At 37.0% G+C, this 21,319-nt stretch overlaps 1 protein-coding gene across 1 annotated transcript in view; it reads right to left on the reverse strand.

Moving 5' to 3' along the window:
- Nucleotides 1–20,754, reverse strand: part of LOC127646608 (contactin-4-like) — a 174,781-nt gene extending 154,027 nt beyond the window's left edge. The window contains exons 1-2 of the mRNA XM_052130365.1: nt 20,675–20,754; nt 3,842–4,017 (exon numbers count right to left, since the gene is read on the reverse strand). Of these exons, the coding sequence (XP_051986325.1) occupies nt 3,842–4,017; nt 20,675–20,739 (241 nt within the window). The 5' untranslated portion in view covers nt 20,740–20,754. The remainder of the gene's footprint in view (nt 1–3,841; nt 4,018–20,674) is intronic.
- Nucleotides 20,755–21,319: the final 565 nt, after the last annotated feature.

Raw genomic sequence — 21,319 nt, forward strand, 5'->3', positions numbered from 1 at the left:
TTTAACAATGAATAAGACGCTATGGCTCATACATTACATGGCAGTCAACTAATACCAGCTGACATTTTAAAAACATGTCCACGCACGAAAGCAAGAACTTGAAACGACACTTAATGCTCAAGCAAGCCTAATTTTAACTTGAATCATGACTGTTTTGTGAAATGAAGTCTCCCGAACAGACATCATAAATTGTATCATAATCATAATTTTTCTTTTGAATCTACCAAGGAGTTCTATAATACCTGGAAAAATCTATCTAATAATATTTGAGATTTAAATGTTGCTTGCAATAAATTTAGTTTCGTCAGGGTACACGGTAATGCTGCGTTCCATTCAAGTTGGATATGGAATATTCCTACTTGATATCTCTGACCATAAATGCATTCCATTCCCAGATATTCGGAAGATGATATTTAAGGAAACAAAACTGCAATGCTCCCGTACGCTTTGCAGGGGTTTGAATCTCATTAGAGATGTCTCCTAGCAACCCAACTGAAAAACAATGCTGCAGCGCTAGCATTTGTGCTTAAGGTGTACAAATATCAAAAGAGATTATAAAGTTTTATACACCCGTTTCTGCAGACATTTGTTAAACAAGCTTTAATATCATATAATTTGGAAACATACACATTTTTCAATATTACTTAATAAAGTGAATGTTTATCACTTACTTTGTATATCTCCCTGAGTCTTGACAGGTTTGTTTGAGATCATGCCCCTGCATCTCGTTGAAATCGAAGTTGAGATTTTCTACATGAGCCTACAAGTTGTAATTCTGACTTCAAGATGCATTCCATTGCACTTTTCGTAGTAGGAAGTTGTATAATCTGACTTTCCGAGTTGAATGGAACACAGCACTACAGCTCAAATTCACGAGCTGCTTTTGGCATGTGATTTGTGAAACAGTTGTCACACTTCACTTGTAAGCATCAATAAATAAAATGTGACTGGATGCATTTTTTGTTTTTCTCTATTTGTTTGTAGATTAATTAAGAGTGGAAAGCAATTAAACATTATTTAATTGGCATGTTAGGCCAGCAGAGAAGGCTTTGCTGTTCCTAAGAAATTGCCACTGCCGCAGAGACATCACCCAAATGCCCTGCTACGGGGGCTCTACGGCCGGAACCAAAGTGTGTGTGTTGCTCGCTGTACTACCAGCATCTGAAAACGTATCTACCAGCTTCTCTCTCACTGACCTCCACTAGCATTCGGATATGTGTTCCTAGCTCATTAACCTTCTCCGTCAGCCTGACTAATTCCTTATATATATCACATGTAAACCCCTCACTCCTGATGGAAGAAGCTATAGTAAACATGTGGCATGCAATGCAGGAAGAAATAACATGAGCGGATGCCATGACTTACCGCAGCTGTTTGTTGTTGTTATGATTGTTCTTGAGCAGTGATAATTTGAGATCGATGTGGCTCCTAATCAGCAGATGTTTGAGATTTATGCAATAATCCGTGTAAAACACAGTGGAGAAAACAAATTCACGCAGTCGAGACGTGAGATGTAGACAAGCAGGAAAAAGCGGGGCCATTTTTTTTTTTTTTATGAGAGAAACGGGGGCACGCTGAATAATACGCACAGATGAAACAGTAAAAAAGTGGAAAAACCCAAAGCACGTGGTAAAATGGCAAAGGATAAAATTATTAACATATAAGAATACGAATAAGCAATGCTATCCAGGCTAGCAAGCTACAAACTCGTGCAGCGTGTGTATCAACCAAACTGGCTTTGGCTGAAACAGACAACTCATTCAGTTCATGTAAATTTTCTATAAAAGATTAATTGAATGTCTATCACTGAAAGTGACACGACTGCACCCATTATGATAAATAAAGCTGTCTACATTGCAGATGAGCAATGTCGGAAGTGTGGTAGCCACTGTGCAAATTGAACGATTAGAAATTGTGATGTAATTATGCAATTTCTCTGTATGTAACATTGAATGTGTCTTTATACATATTATAAAACTAAATTGAATTAAGAATTCAAGTTGGAAATGTGACTTCTCGACTTACGCATTGTCATGAATGCCAACGTATTCTATGAATTCTCCCACATTAGATACCAAATTAGAAAATATCCCATCTAATAACATCAGCTGCCCTTTAAATTATTATCTTGAACTTACACCACTCCATCATGTGGCAGAGTTAATTAAGCTACAGAGAGAGTAATAAAGAAGATGGATGTACAGCACTCAGAGTCGCGTGCCCCTCCACACAAAAACAACTGGATCCTAGTAAGGTCAGAGACCGACGATTGATGGATCTATCAGCCAATCATCTTACATTGACAGCCGACTTGCCCCCCATGGAATTAGATTGGTTCTGGCTGGGGGTGCCATCATCTTCAGACAATGGTCTTGCTGGTTATGTGGTGAATCAGTATTTAATCGGAAAGGCCTATCAGTCATTTGTTACTGATGCCGTATGCTAAGATGGATCAGCCAATTGGTATAATTGGCCATTTTTTAGTGTCAGGCCAAGGACAAAACTTAAGTTTTCAATATTCTTTGTTTAATGTGGGCCCATTATGTGTAATAACTTAACATTTTCTTAATATTATTTCACCAATGTATAACAAAACCAAATGGACTGAAAATGGCAGGTGTAACACTTTTAAAACTACATTTCCGATTCGCTAGAAATGGCTCTTAAAAACAATATGGAATCATATTTGTGTTTCTTTTCGGCGATGTCTGTTAGCTTAGAGGACACCTGTAGTGTAACTTAGTGTACACTTTAGAGTTGACAGAATAAACTTTTAGCAGATACAGTATAGACACATTTCAGATTAACACTCTTTCTCTTCTGGGAAAATGTGCAAACACTATTTATGACTTCATCTGCTCAGGGGGATATATATATATATATATATATATGCATTTTTGTTCAATGAAGTGCACTTTCTCCCTCTACTACTAACAAGCACCAACCGATTCAGCAATATATCAAGTAGAAAATCATTTACTTTCACATTCTGAAAGTGTAAGTGGAAATTTATAGTAAAAAAGGATTTAAATATCGATCTGTTTCTCACCCAAAGTGATTGCATCACTTCAGAAGACATATTAAACCACTGGAGTCATATGGATTACTTTTATTCTGTCTCTATATGATTTTTGGAGCTTCAAAGATCTGGCCACCATTCACTTGCATTAAAGGACCTACAGAGCTGAGTTATTCTTCTAAAAATCTTCATTTGTGTTCAGCAGAAGACAGAAAGTCACACACATCTGGGATAGTATGAGGGTGAATACAAGTTAATTTAATTATTTTGGTGAACTATCCTTTTAATAGACAAGATGTTTTGTAAAAATTGGATTTGGACGGGCCTTCTTGCCTTCCTACCAACATAAAAAGCCTGCAAAGGCAACATTTTACATCTTTCGGAAACAGTGTGATTTACTTATTGGTCAGATCAAAATGTTTTCGCGTTAGCTGGGAGGGGAGGAGCTTGAACGATTTAGCTGCCAGTCGTGGCTTTCAAAACATCAGTAATAAATAGCGCAAAGCCTGAATGTGTTTTACTGCATCTCCTATTTTAAAAATCTAATTATATTCCCTATATCTCCCTATAAATGGCAACTGCGAAATTGAATCTGCAACCTGAGTATGTGTGTTTGAATGAGAGAGAAAATGTTAGAGAGAAATAGTAAAGAGAGAGTGCGAGAAAGCGACCAGGCTCTCCTTAGGGAAAACATTTTGATCATGATATCAGCCAGGAGAACATGGGACAGCATACCAGCTTGTGCTGTCAGGTCTGCAATATCCTATTTGTTTGGACCTGAACTATGCTGCTGGTTTGATCAGAGATCAGACCGTGACTCACAGGCAAAGGTTAGGCTGGCCTCCCTGCTGACGATAGTCCCGAAGGAGTTGGAAGCAAGGCACTGGTAGGTCCCAGCATCTTCGTCTTTGTTGAGATGGGTGATGCGAAGGTTGCCGCCAGAGAGGCTGTGGTGGGAGCCGGGTTTAGGATTGATCAAAGTGCCATTTAGCTTCCACCTACAAGACAGAGGAGCACAGTTTTAGATCCTAAACCATGGAAGAATTGTAAACATGTACTAGGGAACAAAAGACATAGTGTACCTACCCATAGGAAAGACAAATTACAAATGAAAGCTCTTTACCATCTCTATTGTTTTTCCTTGAAAGCCTTTTGCATACAGTAAGGGCACACAATCCTAGTAATCTTGCGTCTTCTCTAAAGTTTCAAAAGAGATCACAACAATGTCTCAATCTGTGCTTATATTTGCCAAATTACCAAAATCTGCAATCAAAAGTCAGAGATTATACATTTGCACACTATCTAAATTCTTCCATGAACAATTTATCTGATCTATGCCATCCAGATTTTGTTGTTGTTGTTGTTGTTGTTGTTTTTAAGCTCTAAACAGCTAATTGTAATTTGATTATATTTCAAGAAGTTTAGAACTTGCTAAAATAATGAGGTTTGCCAAAGTGAATGGTGACTAAGGCTAACATTCTGCATAATTTTAGGTCAACTATGACTTTAAAACAGTGTTTAAGAAAACAACTATCTGGAAGCAGGGTAAATAGATAGAAGTGGTATCAGCATTCAAAGGAGATTGTTTGGCACAACTACTGACTACTGATTTGAGGGTGCAAATCCAGGCAGGTGACACAAAAGTTCCAAGTTTAGACAACTAGTGAACTGTACCAAGCTACTGGGATCCACTTTATTATTAGACCCCTGAGTAAAGCACTACACTAGACTTACTACACTAGACTAACTCCAAGGGGACTGTTCCTGCAATTAGTGGACTGCAAACTACTTTGCATAAAATGTGTCTGCTAAATGAAAAGCAACCAGCTGTAGTGCCGATAAATCCAGAAGCCTGTTTTTTTTATGGGTTTTTTCCAAGATAAATGCCCAAAATATCACGTCCTGTGATCATCCATCTTATTTGAACACCAAGTCATATGGTATCAAATCTGAGATTTATCATTGCAGAGGACCAATTAGAACTAATAGCTGCAGTGAACACCTCCCTATTCTACAGCACAAAATGTGATCACAACATTACTAAATGCTATCATTCATTTAAGATAGCAGCTGAGTCCCCGTCCCTTAAAACAGCCTTATTAAAACAAACAAGCTTCCCAATCAATACAAAAAACTTCAGGGTGCCTTTCTAAGAACTCAAAACCCATTATTCATGTACAAACCATTCTTTGAAATATCTCTTTTTTTATCATCGACAGAGGCAATGTTTAGAGGATATATTTGTCTTTAGTTTATGTGTGAATGCATGTGCGATATTATGCTATCTAACTTATTCAGGAGTGATCCTGATTAGGTGGCGTAGTTATTAATAGCAAGTGGTTATCTTTGAAGGCTAAAATGCTGTGTTTTACTCTATGGATTTAGAACCATGCAATAATTAGATCAATTTCATTGATGTTCCTTCATTATTTGTCAATAACTAGTATATATCACATGCTACCTACCATTATAGAAACTTCATGTCCTTTTTTTCGATTTTGAAAGGCTGGACATAAATTGAGAAAAAGGGGTTTAAAACACCTTGGACATAAATTGAGAAAAAGGGGTTTAAAACCCAGATAGTTACACCAACAAACAGCATGGGCTCTAACAAGATGTGTCATCAATACTTACAAGCATCAAGCCCTGTAATGGTGAAATCTGTCATTTTTTCCTCATTAAAAAAAGTTTTACTCTTAAAGAAATGAATTGTAATTTATAAACTTATGGATAAAATCATGACCAATCACATTTGAAGATTCTAGTAATATCAGTAACCTTATAAAAGCTGTTATTCTACATGGAGAGGGTTCCCTAATGGGGGTTGCCATGTTAGAATCACATGACCAACCGAATACTACTCGCTTATTCTCAATAACCACCTTATAATTGGAAACTTTCACTCATGGATTACAATTCTACAAGGGCATCAGTAATTAAAAACTATTGCAGTTCAATAATACTGCATCCACTCCCCTAGGTGTCAGTGTCAGTGTCCAAGTCCAAGACCACATACATAAAACAATTGCTTGGTGCACCTTTAAGTAGTGTGAATTTAGATAAACTGGGCCACTTTTTGCCATTGAGATGACAGTGGGCCAATTTACTTGTGTTCATACTATAGTTGTCAGATATTTTCAAGTGTTACTGTAAAGAAAGCTAATGCTAAAAAAATCCAGTTTAGCATGTGGTACATTCAGACTAGTCTTTCCTAAATTGTCTGTAGTACAAGATCTTGTTTCGTTTGGCTGTTTCAAATTTGTATACAGATATTTCTTATTTCCCTAAACAAAAAAAGGAATCTACCTAATGCCCCTAAAAGGAGGGTAATTTGCACACACACACACACACACACACACACACACACACACATGTTGTGTTTCCATGTTTTATGGGGACTTTCCATAGACATAATGGTTTTTATACTGTACAAACTTTATATTCTATCCCCTAAACCTAACCCTACCCCTAAACCTAACCCTCACAGAAAACCTTCTGCATTTTTACATTTTCAAAAAACATAATTTAGTATGATTTATAAGCTGTTTTCCTCATGGGGACCGACAAAATGTCCCCACAAGGTCAAAAATTTTGGGTTTTACTATCCTTATGGGGACATTTGGTCCCCACAAAGTGATAAATACACGCTCACACACACACACACACACACACACACACACACACACACACACACACACACACACACACTATTTTCACAACATATACTGCGCACTAACCCGAGAAATAACTTGTTTGTTTCTATCAAGATCTCTATGCTGTCTTTCTCTTGAGTCTAATTTGAAGCTTGTAGCTTTAAATCAAAGAGGCCTGCACATTCTCACTGTCAAATTTCAGCAGACCTAATATTTTCAAAAGACAAGAATGCAATAAATATTTTAGCCCACAGGGAACCATATTGCGTAGTCTTGAGATACGCTAGTAATTGATAGAAATTGAGGGTTTCCAAAACTCATGCTCGATAATGATATTATTTGAGATTCCTGTTTGATTCCAAGTGTTTTAGTTTTTTTGTTTGTTTGTTTTTTGTCTGTTCTGAATTAGTTCTTAGTAAGACTGGTAAAAGGTACTGGGCGCTTTCACAACTAGGGTACATATCAGGGCCTAAAAAAATTAAACTTTTTCTCACCACTTTTCAACAAATGTACACTAAAAAGGATGTATAAGGATGAATAATTTGTTTTTAGTACGGTAAACAAACTTGTGACTTTGTCAAGACTATTACTGCCTGGCCAAATAAATAAATACAAATTGTGTACTCATATTTCGTTGGACCGCCTTTAGCTTTGACATTTGGCATTTGTCTTGGCATTTTTCCGATTTGCCTCACTAACAAGTGGATTTCTTGTGGCCACACAGCTTATTAGTTCCAATCCTATAAGTTCTCATCACATTGTGCATGTGGAAATACTCTTACTTCTACTATTAAGCATAGCCTTGAGTTCAACTGTTGATTTTTAAACGATGTTACCACCAAGCATTTTAGTGATCTCCAAACATGATCATTCAAGATTTTTAATACATTGGACAGTTCTTAATTCCAGTGTTTTCAGCGATCTCCTTAGCTGTTTACTTTGCTTGATGCAGGCCAATAATTTGCACCTTTTGAAACACAGTAACATCTTTTCCACGACCATGGGATATTTCCTCTGACATAGTTGTTTAAGAAATGAGAAGCTGAAACATATTAATCACTGCAATAATGATTCAACCATAGGCTCTTAAAGGTGCTGTAAGCGATTTTTTTTTTATAAAAAGGTATGTAAAATTTTTTCCAACTCCCTGAAAGTTATTACTGAAATACGTGCCCTGATATATCTCATCGGTCTCTGTGACAACAGTAGACTCTGTAAACAGCAAACAAAAATGTGTCTACAGTCCGTGGACAATGACGCTTTCCGCCTGTCAATCATTTTGTGTGTTCTCATAGTATTGTGTAATTGCAGCGAATTATTGAGGCATAATGCATGGTTTGCCATGTTGTTCATAAAAGTTGTCAGTTGAGGGAGCTATTTTACTACCGTTGTTTTTAACATCCGTTTCTGCTCTCAATAAAGCTCATTTTGATATATTTGGAGACTCAAAGAATAATTTTGGTTAAGGAATTTGGAGAGAGGGGGCATGGCTAATCCAACGGCTCAGTTCAGTGGAAGTAGAATGCCTGAAATCGCTTACAGCACCTTTAAGTATCTGCTTATTTTTTTTATTTACTTTTCTCCACTTTTTCCCCCAATTTGGAATGTCCAATTCCCAATGTGCTCTAAGTCCTCATGTTGGAGTAGTGGCTTTCCTCAATCCAGGTGGTGGAGGACAAATCTCAGCTGCCCCCGTGTCTGAGACGTCAACTCACGCAGTTTATCACGTGGCTCATTGAGCACGTTAACACGGAGACATAGCTCATGTGGAGGCCCACGGCATCTACCGCTGCAATCTACGCACAACTCACCACGCGCCCCAACAAGAGCGAACCACATTATAGCGATCACGAGGTTACCCCCTGTGACTCTACTCTACCTAGCAACCGGGCCAATTTGGTTGCTTAGGAGACTTGGCTGGAGTCACTCAGTACGCTCTGGGATTCGAACTCCAGGGGTGGTAGCCAGCGTCTTTACCACTGAGCTACCCAGGCCCCCTAAGTATCTTCTTATTTAAATCCAAGCGGCAACTTTTTTTTTGGCCAGGCAGTACATATATACACACTCACTGAGCACTTAAATACAAACACTTGTACACTTGCTTATTTATGCAATCTAATCAGCCAATCATGTGGCAGCAGTGAAATGCATATAATCATACAAATACGGGTCAGGAGTTTAATTTGATGTTCACATCAACCATCCGAATGGGAAACATTTTTGGGGAACATCATCTCAGAATGCAAAACACATTGAACCTTGAGGAGGATGAGCTACAACAGCACAAGACCACGTTGGGAACTTTATAGAACCATAGTGTTTCTAATAAAGTACTGTGCATATATATATATGGATGTATTGGCAGTGACGTAAATTTCGTGTTTTGCAAAGTTTGCTGCTTCAGTATTTGTAGATAATTTTTTCGCATGTTTCTATGGTATACTAGAAAATAATGATAAGCATTTCATAAGTTTTAAAGGCTTTTATTGGCAAAAACATTAAATATATGCAAAGAGTCAATCTTTACAGTGTAGACCCTTGTTCTTCATAACCTCTGCAATTCGCTCTGGCGTGCTGGATATCAGCTTCTGGGCCAAATCCTGACTGATGGCGATCCATTCTTGACTTTCTAGTGCTCGGAGTTGATCACAGTTTGTGAGCTTCTGCTTGTCCACTCGCCTTTTGAGGATTGACCACAGGTTCTCTATGGGATTAAGGTCCGGGGAGTTGCCTGGCCACGGATCCAAAATTTCAATGTAATGATCTTCAAGCAACTTCATTATCACTCTTACCTTGTGAAATGGTGGTCGATCATGCTGGAAAATGCAGGGATCATCACCAAATTGATCCTGGATCGTTGGGAGAAATTGCTCTTGCAGGACGTTTTGATACCATTCTTTATTCATGGCAGTGATTTTGGGCAGAATTGAGAGAGTGCACACTCCCTTGGATGAAAAGCAAACCCACACATGAATGGTCTCAGGATGCTTCACTGTTGACTCATGGTAGCGTTCACCTTTTCTTCTCCGGACTATTGATTTTCCAGTCGGAAGGGGCTTCATCAGAGAAAATAACTTTGCACCAGTTTTCTGCTGTCCAATCCTTGTACTGCCTGCAGAATTTCAGTCTGTCCTTGAAGATTTTCTTGGAGAAAAGTGGCTATTGTCCAAAAGTCTTGCACGTGCAGATGCACTCACACCAACCTGCTGCCAATATTGAGAAAGCTCTGTACTGGTGGTGACACGATTCCGTAGCTGACTCCTCAGGAGTAGATGGTCCTAGCGCTTGCTGGACATTCTGGGACATCCTGAAGCGTTCTTCACTGCAGTTGAACCTCTCTCCTTGAAGTTCTTAAAGATCTGGTAAATGGATCTTTCAGGTGCAATATTCTTTGCAGCAATTTCTGGAAGTCTTGCATGTGAGGCCATTTTGATGCAAAGCGATGATGGCTTAATTTAAAGGTAACCATTGTAAACAAGAACACAATGATCGGAAGCACTTCCCTAATTTTATAGCAATCAGTCTGCTCTTATAATCCAATCAGAATGATAGAGTGATTTCACCTGACTAGTACTCGTTCACACTTTCCCAGGTGCTGCTATATGATTAGTGAAATTATGTTAGTTGGTCATTCACAAACTTTGCGAAACACAAAATGTATGTTACTGCCAATACTTTGGTCACAGCTGTATATATATATATATATATACACACATGTTTAAGAGATATAATAATTTTAAATTTATTTTGTGTAATGGGCATCAACTGTGGACACATGATATAATAATATGCTGAGTATTATGTTTCTGGTCATACAAAACAATTATAATAAAAACTACATTACATTTCAATTCAATAGATTATGTAAAAAACATTACATTGTTGTATTATATTAACTGTTGGCCAAGACTTATGTGGAACATGACAGAATTCCTGTTTTAAATGTCTAAACAGATATTTAATATATTTAAAATGAACTACATTTCATGCTAGAAAACTTTTATGTTAAATAATAGTTAATCTAACATAACTAATAGTTCCCATAATAGAAAACATGGGATTTGTGCCTCTAATGCAGGGGTCCCCAAACTACGGCCCGCCCCCACATTTGGACCGGCCCTCTGAACAATGCCATGCAGAGAAATATTTTTACAATTTAATTTTAAATGTTTTAATCATATCATATTTGTATTTGATAATACATACTGGCTTTCAAAATAAAATTTCCCTTAGTTATAATTATTAAAGTAGCCAAATTATTTGTTAGATTCACCCGGATTAACGTTCCATCGTGATCAAGCGGGTGCACGCGATCCAGCAAGAAAATTTAAAGTGACAACAAAATGGCCAAACGGTTGGGAAAGAGAAAAGTTGATTCAGAATGCAGGCTATTTAACCAAAAGTGGACAAGTGATTATTTTTTTGCTCAATGCAAAGAAATGGCTTTTTGCCTCATCTGTCAAGAAACAGTCTCCGTGTTCAAAGAATACAATCTGCGCCGACACTATGAAACCCGCCACAGAGACAAGTATGCGGGTTTACAAGGCCAAATGAGAGCAGACAAAGTGTCGAAGCTAAAAAGTGGACTATCTGCTCAGCAAAATACGTTTGTACGGCAAACCCAGTTGAACCAGTCATCCATTCGAGCTAGCTTTCAGGTAGCTAAACTGATTGCAACCTGCGGTAGGCCATTCAGTGATGGTGAGTTCGTAAAGAAATGTATGAATGCTGTTGCGGAGCAGGTGTGCCCCGATAAGAAAGACGTCTTAAATGCGGTGAGTCTGTCCGCAAGTACAATCACCAGACGAATTGAAGAAATGGGGTATAATGTGTATGCCCAGCTGAAGGAAAAAGTGAAAGAATTAGATTTTTTTGCATTAGCGCTGGATGAAAGTAATGACGTGCAGGACAGGGGACAGCTGCTCATTTTTATTCGCGGAGTTAGCTCAAACTTTGAAGTGTCCGAGGAGCTGGAAGCCCTAAAAAGTCTCAAAGGTACTACGACAGGGGAGGATATTTTTGGTAAAGTGTGCCAAACGATAGAAGAGTTGGATCTAGACTGGTCTAAGCTGGCCAGCATCACGACTGACGGAGCTCCTAGTATGGTTGGCGCGTCAAGGGGACATAGTTCACACTGATTAGCCTAATACGCATGAGTAAGTAAATAATTTGATTTCAATAGCAATGAATATGAAAAAATGTCATTACGATAGTAATAATGCTCTTTTAATAGGCTATATATCACTTGATATGTATGGTGCATAAATAGTAAATTAATCTAGCATTAGGAGGCATAATACTGTAAATCCATTTAAAATCATAATAAAATCTCCACAATAAATCACTCCGGCCCATGCCATTTTCTGTTAGACTACGGCCCTCCATTATAGAAAGGAAAAATGATGTGGCCCTCATAGAAAAAAGTTTGGGGACCCCTGCTCTAATGTAAAAAAAAAAAAAAGAGTAATGGGACACTCGACTGTACCGTATTCAAGTTTTATGTTTAAATACTTTTCCACCATAGAGTAGCTAGTTATTTGTGATGTGTGAAAGCAAATTATTTATGGCAATACAACATCAAGTATGATTAAAAACTTTTTTATTGACATTTTGCAACGTTATATTAGTGCTAATACATCTTATTATGTAAAATTGCATTTTAATGAAAACAAGAAGGGTACGAATGGATGTCATCAGTTATTACACCCCCACACCCCCAACCAGTTTAAACAATTTTTTTTTTTGCAAGATATGAAGATTCACCACACACAGTTCACCACCTACAGTTAGTCTGGGGTGACAAATATCCAGTCAGTGTCACAGACATTTTCATTTTCACACTATGAAAATTGTCCATTCACATGTCATCATCAGTGTTGTATAAAGTATCCATTTGTCATACTTGAGTAAAAGTAAAGATGACTTCATGGAAATTGACTCAAGTAAAGTTAACCCTCTGGGGTCTGAGGGTGTTTTGGGCCCTGGAGAGGTTTTGACATGCCTTGACATTTGTGCTTTTTTCAGTTGCTTAAAAACATATTAATGGCTGATGACACTGTATTCAGCACAAACTGGGCTACAATAATATGTGAGCAACATGTATGTACAGGTTTGTATTTTTGAGAAAATAACGTTTATGCATGGTTTTTGAAAAAACTAAATGTTTAAGTCATTGAAATAAGGCCATATAACACATACTAAACATTTGTCCACAAGCCTTTTGAGAACTGGATCTTGTAGCCTAGAGTTTTTGCTACAAAATGATGTGAAAACCATCCTGATCACTCATTCATACAAAACAATATACTAATTTAACTTTTGTAAGACAATTTTAGTGTTAGAAAGGTCATATGCGAGGAGGCATGAATGATCATAAATATGGATTGTAATTAACACCCGAGGAGACAAAAGACCCTTCCGCTGGGCCCATCACTGAGGAATGTGACAGAAAGAGAATGAATGTGAGGACACTTAATGATCAAAATCAAGTTTTAAGTTAAAAGTAATCTGACTATACATTTTCTTTACATAAAGACTTTACTTAATTTTATACCTACACTACCATATAAAAGTTTTAGAAGAAGTCTGCTCACCCAGACTGCATTTATTTGATCCAAAATACAGTAAAAACATTGTGTGAACTCATTTTACAATTTAAAAGAACAGTTTTCTATTTGAATATATTGTAAAATGCAATTTGTGATCAAAGCTGAATTTTCAGCATCATTACTGCAGTCTTCAGTGTCACATGATCCATCAGAAATCATTATAAGATTATGATTTTCTAATATGGGCATATTTAAAGTGCATGTTACTCATTTACACCTGAACCTTTTGCTTGCTATTTGCAAGCAAAAGCTTTGTTGATGATAATGAGGCAGCATAAACACTAGATAAAATATATTTTAAACATTCATATAATTTTATATCATATTACATATCATATTTATATCATACAGCATACAATTTAAATACCTGCTTTAGCCAAAACAGCATTTAAATGTAACTAAAACTTGTTACACAAAGCACATTAAGGGAGCATAAATGATCCATACTACTACAGTTGTTAAATCCATGTCCTCTAAAGCGATTCAGTTGTTTATGGGTGAGAACAAACCAAATTGTAACTCATTTTCACTGTATATCTTACCATTGCAATCTCTAAGCACGATCATGATTTCAAGCTTGATTTCTCTTTCTAGTGCTTGACGTATGCGCAGGGACCTAGATGGCACTACAGGAAGTGTAATCGAGCTCGAAATCCTGATCACCAAGGAGACTGCTAATGTCAAGGTTTATAGTAAAAAAAGAAGTTATATTTTGGTCTATTCTCACCCAAAACCAATTGGATCCGTTAAGAAGACATTGGTGAAACCACTGGATTACTCTTATGCTGCATTTATGTGCTATTTGGAGCTTCAAAGGTCTAGCCACCATTCATATACATTGAATTGACCTACATAACAGCAATATTCTTCTGAAAATCTTTTTTTGTTTGTGTTCTGCAGAATTTTTTTTAAGTCATACACATCATGGGTCGAATGAGGGTGAGAAAATTATGAGAATTTTCCTTTTAAAATAACTACCCCTTTAATGGTGCATTCAAATCACATCAGAATGATAATATTTATGGGATGAGTGTAAATGAACACCACAGACAAACATAACAAATTGGAACATCGAAGGAGGGAGTTGAGTCATATTAGTGACCAGAACATAGACTTGAGTGGGTGGGCTCTTTTCATTTTGGCCAATAAGCAATCACCCAGAAAACCCTGGCAACTGCATAGCAGTTAAAACAACTTAACAACAGCATAGCAACAACCTGTCAACCACCATCCAGATAACCCCAGTTACCACATGTTGTAGCATAAATATGCTACAAAGCAAATATAACACTTAAGTAACCACCAGAAAACTAGTTTTGCTTCTTCATAAAATATAAAAGTAAATATGGTTGAACATTTTCATTATCGCTGGTAATTATTCCTCCACGTATCATACAGGCCAGAAATATCACCATATTCCCAAAAATGTGTCTACTTCATTTTTAAAAGATCAATTATCAGCTTACAAATGAGAATGCTGTTATGTAACAGCATGTCAAAAACTGTGTGTATCCATTAAATAAAATTACCCACATCCCATCTGCTGCTGTAACTATGGCTACATGAGATACTTTGATTGGCAGTTCTTCCATAACTTTAAGATGAGGTGATGGGAGGATACTCCATTGCATTCTTTAGTCTCCTTCAGCTCTTAAATTGAGATTGTAGTAGTGAATTAAATTCAGATGTTGTCTGAAGCTTCCAAGAGAGAAGGTAGGAAGTCTTAAGTATAAGGAGAGGCTGTTGTCTCAGATGAAGAGAGTCTGGCAGTACAATTTACAATACGTTGTTAAACTTAAATTATACTGCCTCTCCAACCTTCTCCTACAGGTGTAGGTGTTCAAAAGTGTCAGACCAAGTAAGATCCACAAAGGCATGTGTCTTAAGTGGTTTTACTTACGGTTTTTGGTATAAATTATTGATTGATCAATACAGGTTTTTCAATAAGTGGAGCTATGACATAATATATTTAACATCATATTTTATCTTTGGCCTTGTGCTATTTAAAAAATAGGGATAGTGAAAGAGATATAAAAATATAAGGAGAAAATAGTGAGATCAGGAAGGTACTCAAGCCAGACTCAAACTTGTGTTGCCCACACAAGCTCTAACAGGCATTGTCTCAGGCAACCAATTGTAATAAGTTTTTCCTGTTTGTGATCCAAAAAGAAAATAAATGAGCATTTACTCAATGTTTTTTTAATATATATATAAATATATATGTATACAGAAAAGGTGCATTATCATTTTACAAGGCTGTCAGTGGATTTTCAAACTTGTTCACAGGCCAACCAGGGTAGGTTATAGGTTAATATCAAAAAGGCCAGACCAATTATTCAGCTGATATTTCAGTCTATCACTAACATAAATCACCCAACCATTTTTTTATACCCTGCTATGTAGGGTCGTGGGGGTGCTGGAGCCTGTACCAGCAACTTGGGGCTAAATATAAATCAGCCCAACTTTTATATTTGAAACTTAAAATGTATTCAAGAGTGCAAATATACCACAACAAGCAATTGATTGTGGTATATTGCAATTGAAATCATTTAAATATGCCATCCACAATAGATATTTCCAGTAGCCTAACTGGTAGAGCATGACAATAGCAATGCTAAGGTCATGGGTTTGATTCCCACAGAAGAGGGTGTACTGACTAAATGTACACTCTACTGTGTTGGGGAAGCTAGATTAAAATGGTAGTTTCTCAAGCTAAACTTTAAGTAGTTAAACTACAGGAAAAGTAGCTAGCTATGCTAAAAACTTCTAACAATAAGCAGCTAACTACACTGAATCTATTAAAACAGTCAGTGTTTTACCGTGCACTTCAAAAATGTAATTTCATACGGACTAAAACAATAATTCATATTTTAAAAAGTCAAGTACACGTTTTAGTCCAACTCGAATTGTACCAGACTGTTTTTTGACAAGCAGACCTAGACAATGCAATTATAGCTCGACTTCGTCCAGCTTTGTGCATATGCTCCAAAAGATAGAGGTGGCGTGTGTGTTTAACCCAGAAGTCAAACGCAATACAAAGAATTTAGAGGTATCATGGAGACTGCTAGGAATGTGCATTTTTGGATGGATGAGAAGACTGCATTTATTTTGCTGCAGCTGAATGAGCTACACATTCTTAAATACATGAAAATAAAAAAAACATGAATAAAAGTGTCAGCATCACTTCCTCATATGGTGTCCTTCCTTCAAATATTTGATTGTACATTGATAAAGAAAAAAACACAGTAGCTAGATTATTACCGTGCATGTAAACGTACTGAGCGTTGATACAACACTGATAAACAGCAGCAATTAATTAAATAAAATATTATTTAAAGGGATAGTTCACCCCCCCAAAATAAAATTCTCTGATAATTTACTCACCCTCAGAAATAACGATATTTAAGCACTCCCACGACGTAAGCGTGATGGCACATGAACTGACGCGTAACAGACACCGTATTCAGCCATTCGTCAACACCTGACTGGAAGCAATCTTTTACAGTTAAAAAGTTCTTGAACATCATTCATTTTTGCACACAAAGTGATCGATTCGCATTAGAAGACATAGGATGGATTGCTCTTATGCTGACTATCTGTACTTTTTGGACCTACAAATATCTAATCACCATCCTCTCCCATTCTAAGGTCCTGCTGAGCCTAGATCTTTTTCTAAAAATCTTCAAAAGTGCTTTGCAGAAGAAAGAAAATCATACACATCTCAGATGGCATGAGGGTGAGTAAATTATAAGAGAATTTTCATTTTTCAATTTACAATTTTCCCTTTAATATGACTGAATTAACCCAAATACATTAGGTTACACCTAGGGGTGGGCGATATAACAAAAATCCTATATAACGATATGAGCAATTTTATTTCACGATAACGATGATTATCACAATATAATTACATTTTTCTGAAAAATCTATAAAATCGCATTATATATTAAGCCATGTTGCAATGTGTAATTTTGAGTACTCCTGTCAGTGAATTAAATAATTTATAAATGAAAACTTCTTCATCTTATATAACTTTCTCTTTATTTTGAACTTGAAAAATACAGTCAAAGTAAAATAAATCCAAAATAAATGCCACATTTCAGTCTGATGATGTCCATCAATTTTCTTCCTCTCATCTTCTCATTCAAATTTATTTGAGGAACGAGCAGTCGCTGTACACATTTCTCATGTGGCAATTTTGCGTTACCACGATTGACAATAATCCAACATGTATACCGGCTGGCAAATTTCTACTGGTTTATATACTGTTTCATATCACTCACCCCTAGTAACACCAACTTAAGTCATTTTAAGGGTCAGATCAGGTAGCAATAGCTCTGTAAGGACAAATAGCACATTTCCATTTTCCCCTGTGTAGTCTGACATAAAAATAGAACAAAAGTATGATTACATAGCATCACAATATCAAGCATCTCACAGCAATGACAGCTTAAACCAGACGCGTCATTTGCTGAGCACATGCTTTACGTGCTCGCGCTCAAACAGACATTACGTAGCATCACAACACCATCTGGCACAGGAGGTGGATTAAGTATCTGGTGCATACTTTAAATCTTCCTGCATAACACGTCGCTCACTAAAACCTTCTTCCAAGAAGGGAGACACATGCCAGATGCCTCAGCTCAAAAGCTACAATCACAGCTTTGATTATCCTGTGGGCTTGTATGAGCTTAAATAATGTGTAGTGAAACAGGCACCAGGGAATGATTGGCTTGCCTTGCAGGCTAAATTAGCTTTGTTGTAGGATGAGAGCAGTTCAGGAGGTTGAACTTAATGCACTTTGAAAGTGATGGACACTTGAGCTGCCAACCGAGGGACATTCATCAAAAGGGCTCCATGATTCAGTCAATCTGACAGGAAACTGGAAGCTCTTGATTAGCTTTTCCATTAAGCTTGATCAATTCCGGAACATCATATGGATTTGTATTTCCACAGCACATCTGAACAGTATTGGGGGGGAAACGTTAATTTGAACCTATCGAACTGTATGCTCCATTAACTTACTTAATACTTAAGAATCTACTGTAGCTAAAAAGAGACTTTCCCCTTTCCAAGCTTAAAAGGAAAGTTCAGCTCAAAATTTTATTTCTGTCAAAACTGACGTACCCTCATGTTTTTTTCCAAAGTCATATATATTTTTCTCGTTCCCACATTCTCGTTCAAATTTTATGAGCATTTCCACCAACTGAAGTAGCAACACTGACTTCATTGAACATAGATCCAATGGCATGAGTTTGGGGTGTGAGTATCTATTTGACCATCCAATGACTGGAGGGGGGAGGGTTTGGGAAACCTGTTTGGAAACAGTCATTGTTTTTGCAATTCTGTTTGGTCACACCACTGGCACAGAAACTGCATCTTTCAGCTTAAACACTGTGCCGCACATTTCAGCATGTATTTATTTGTGATCCAGTCACAATTTAATACAGCCTTTGTAAAAAGGATGCTATTGAAAAATGAGGCAGCAGAAACTTTATTGGACCCAACAGTAAACGTGCACCCGTGAGTAAGCACTATATCTCCTTTCACATGAGAACAAGGCATTTACATAGGAGTCAATAGAAAAAAAATCAGCCTGTTTAATAGAGTGCAACGGTAGGGTTCCGGAAGAAAAAAATCCAATTTATTTTCTTCATGGAAAAATAGTATTTTACGATAACTTCTCAGTCATCAGTCTGTGCTATTTAAATTGAGTTTTTAAGAAAGTGAGTTTAATTGCAGAATTTGTGGTGAATAACTACACTGCCCATGATCCTTGAGCAAACAATCCACCAATCAGAGAATCAAAGCACCCCAAAAGAGCTCTGCAGCAACTTCCCACTCCCATGACACACAGCAAATTATGTAATCGATATGGTCTCCCTACACTCTTAAACTAATTGCATATTTGAAAATATCTGAACATTTTGCAATAAAGTCTCTATGCTTATAATCATGTCTTCAATCAATAGTTATATATCTTCCATAGTTTTTAATTCATTAACGTAATTTGCAATGCTTCAAGGGATTGTATTTTATTTCCTCATTAAAGGGTCATGAAATCCCCTTTTTCAGCACAATTGAGTTCTCACCACAGTTTTAAAAAATGCCACGTAAAGTGGGAATGATCAACAACTGTCCGGCTGATCCAGTCAACTTTATTTTACTACATATATTTACATTACATTGTATTATACATTTAATACATATAACAGCATCAAAAATGATTATGACTGCTCATAACAAAATGCACAAATGTATTTTGTACAGTTTTGTAAGCTCAAAGTATAAGTACATCACACTGGTTATTTCATATCTGTAATTAAATGCGCAAATACGTAAATGCGAACTGTTGTACCCTGTATTTAGAATATATGTAAATTAGCTTTTGCATTTTAATAACTTTTGAGACATATTCCACGATGTTGATTTACACATAAAAGTGTTTTGATTAACTCTCACATTAAGGATTTGAGACTAATTCCAAAACGTGAATTTATCAATAGCATTTGTGTATGAGACTAGTGGAGCCAAACTGCGACTTAAAGGAGCCCCAGTCCACCTCACCACCACATATCTCGAAACTCTCAGGTAATAAATACTTGTTGCACCAACATTTTGAAGGTTTCACCATTGACAGAAAGCCTGTCTCTCTGTTAGTGTCGCAAAAACCCCATGCAGCCTTGTACACTCTAGGCCCGGAATCAACTCACTCAATTATATCACTTGAGAGTTTGAAGCTCTCATCTAATATGAGGATGTGTAATGAATAATCATGAGATAGATCCCTAAATTAATCATTTTCCTCCCCAAAATGTTTATACAGAATGCTATAATTGTCTTCTATCATGTGAAACACATATATATCTGTTAACATCTCAGAAAATGTAGTCCAGTGTTTCATGAACCTTTAAAGATGTTAAGTAAAGAGCATTGTACATTATCAAATACTTTTTTGCTTCAAATCAAAGTTTGTAATGATGTGATTCACCTTGTAGCTGGTTGGTTTGGTTCATGGCTTAGAACTCTTTTATGAAGGACTTTATGAAATCCCAATGGAAGAAATTAATGAGGAAAAATACTTCTGAAACCAAGATGGCTGAAAAAGTGGGGGGCACTGTAGTGCTCTATTATCAGAGAGTATTGAAAATGGTAATCCAAAACTAAATGTACCTTTAAACCCTCATCTAACATTTAAAAGTGGTTTGATGATTAAAAACAGTATTCTAAAGCTACTGAGGCTATGTGAATTGGTATGAAAGATGCAGAACATGTCCCCTGCAGAACATGTTTTGGAATTTGGCAAAAAGTGGCTGAGGTACAATTTACTGAAGCAATGATGCAGATGACCAGACAATAGTGTTTTTGTTATGCCAAGATGGTTGTCAGCTCACCTGTAAAAAGGAAGAGGGTGACCTTGAGCTTCACAGCTGAAAACCACCTCTCTATTCTTCTCCATAGAGTCTACTGGAAACACGATGCTGCCCGGCTGCTTGGTGAACACAGGGCTCTGCAGTGTGTTGCCTACTGAGATAAAGGGAGAGAGAGTGATCAGCACACTCAACTTACACAGACACCCAACCATCTTGCAAAACAAGCTATTAGCTGGTGCCATTGAACAGGCCAGAACTGGTAAACCATTAGAGAGTCAAACCACAAGAAGACAAAACGTACAGTATCAATTAATTCAAGTGACACCACGGCAACTGTAATGGGATCACTGTTGATTGTTATAGAACAGCAATTTACGACTCATTGCTTTCTGTCACAACCTAGTCTGTTTTTAGCCTTCGATACGGCAGCACATTTGCAACGGGAAACGTGCAAGCAATTAGACATGTGGCAAGAACCTCTCACTTGCGATTTGATGCTACTAATGTGAGTTGACATGAGATTGCTCACACAGTCTGCTCTGTTATAAAATGCTATAGTGTGAATTTACAGTATATACTGTACATGGCAACCAGCTGCTTTACATTCACAGATGTGTACAGTAGTAGGGCATTACAAACTTTACTATTTTTTTTACATTTTGCAGT

Source organism: Xyrauchen texanus, chromosome 7 (assembly GCF_025860055.1).
Source record: "Xyrauchen texanus isolate HMW12.3.18 chromosome 7, RBS_HiC_50CHRs, whole genome shotgun sequence".
Classification (NCBI taxonomy): domain Eukaryota; kingdom Metazoa; phylum Chordata; class Actinopteri; order Cypriniformes; family Catostomidae; genus Xyrauchen; species Xyrauchen texanus.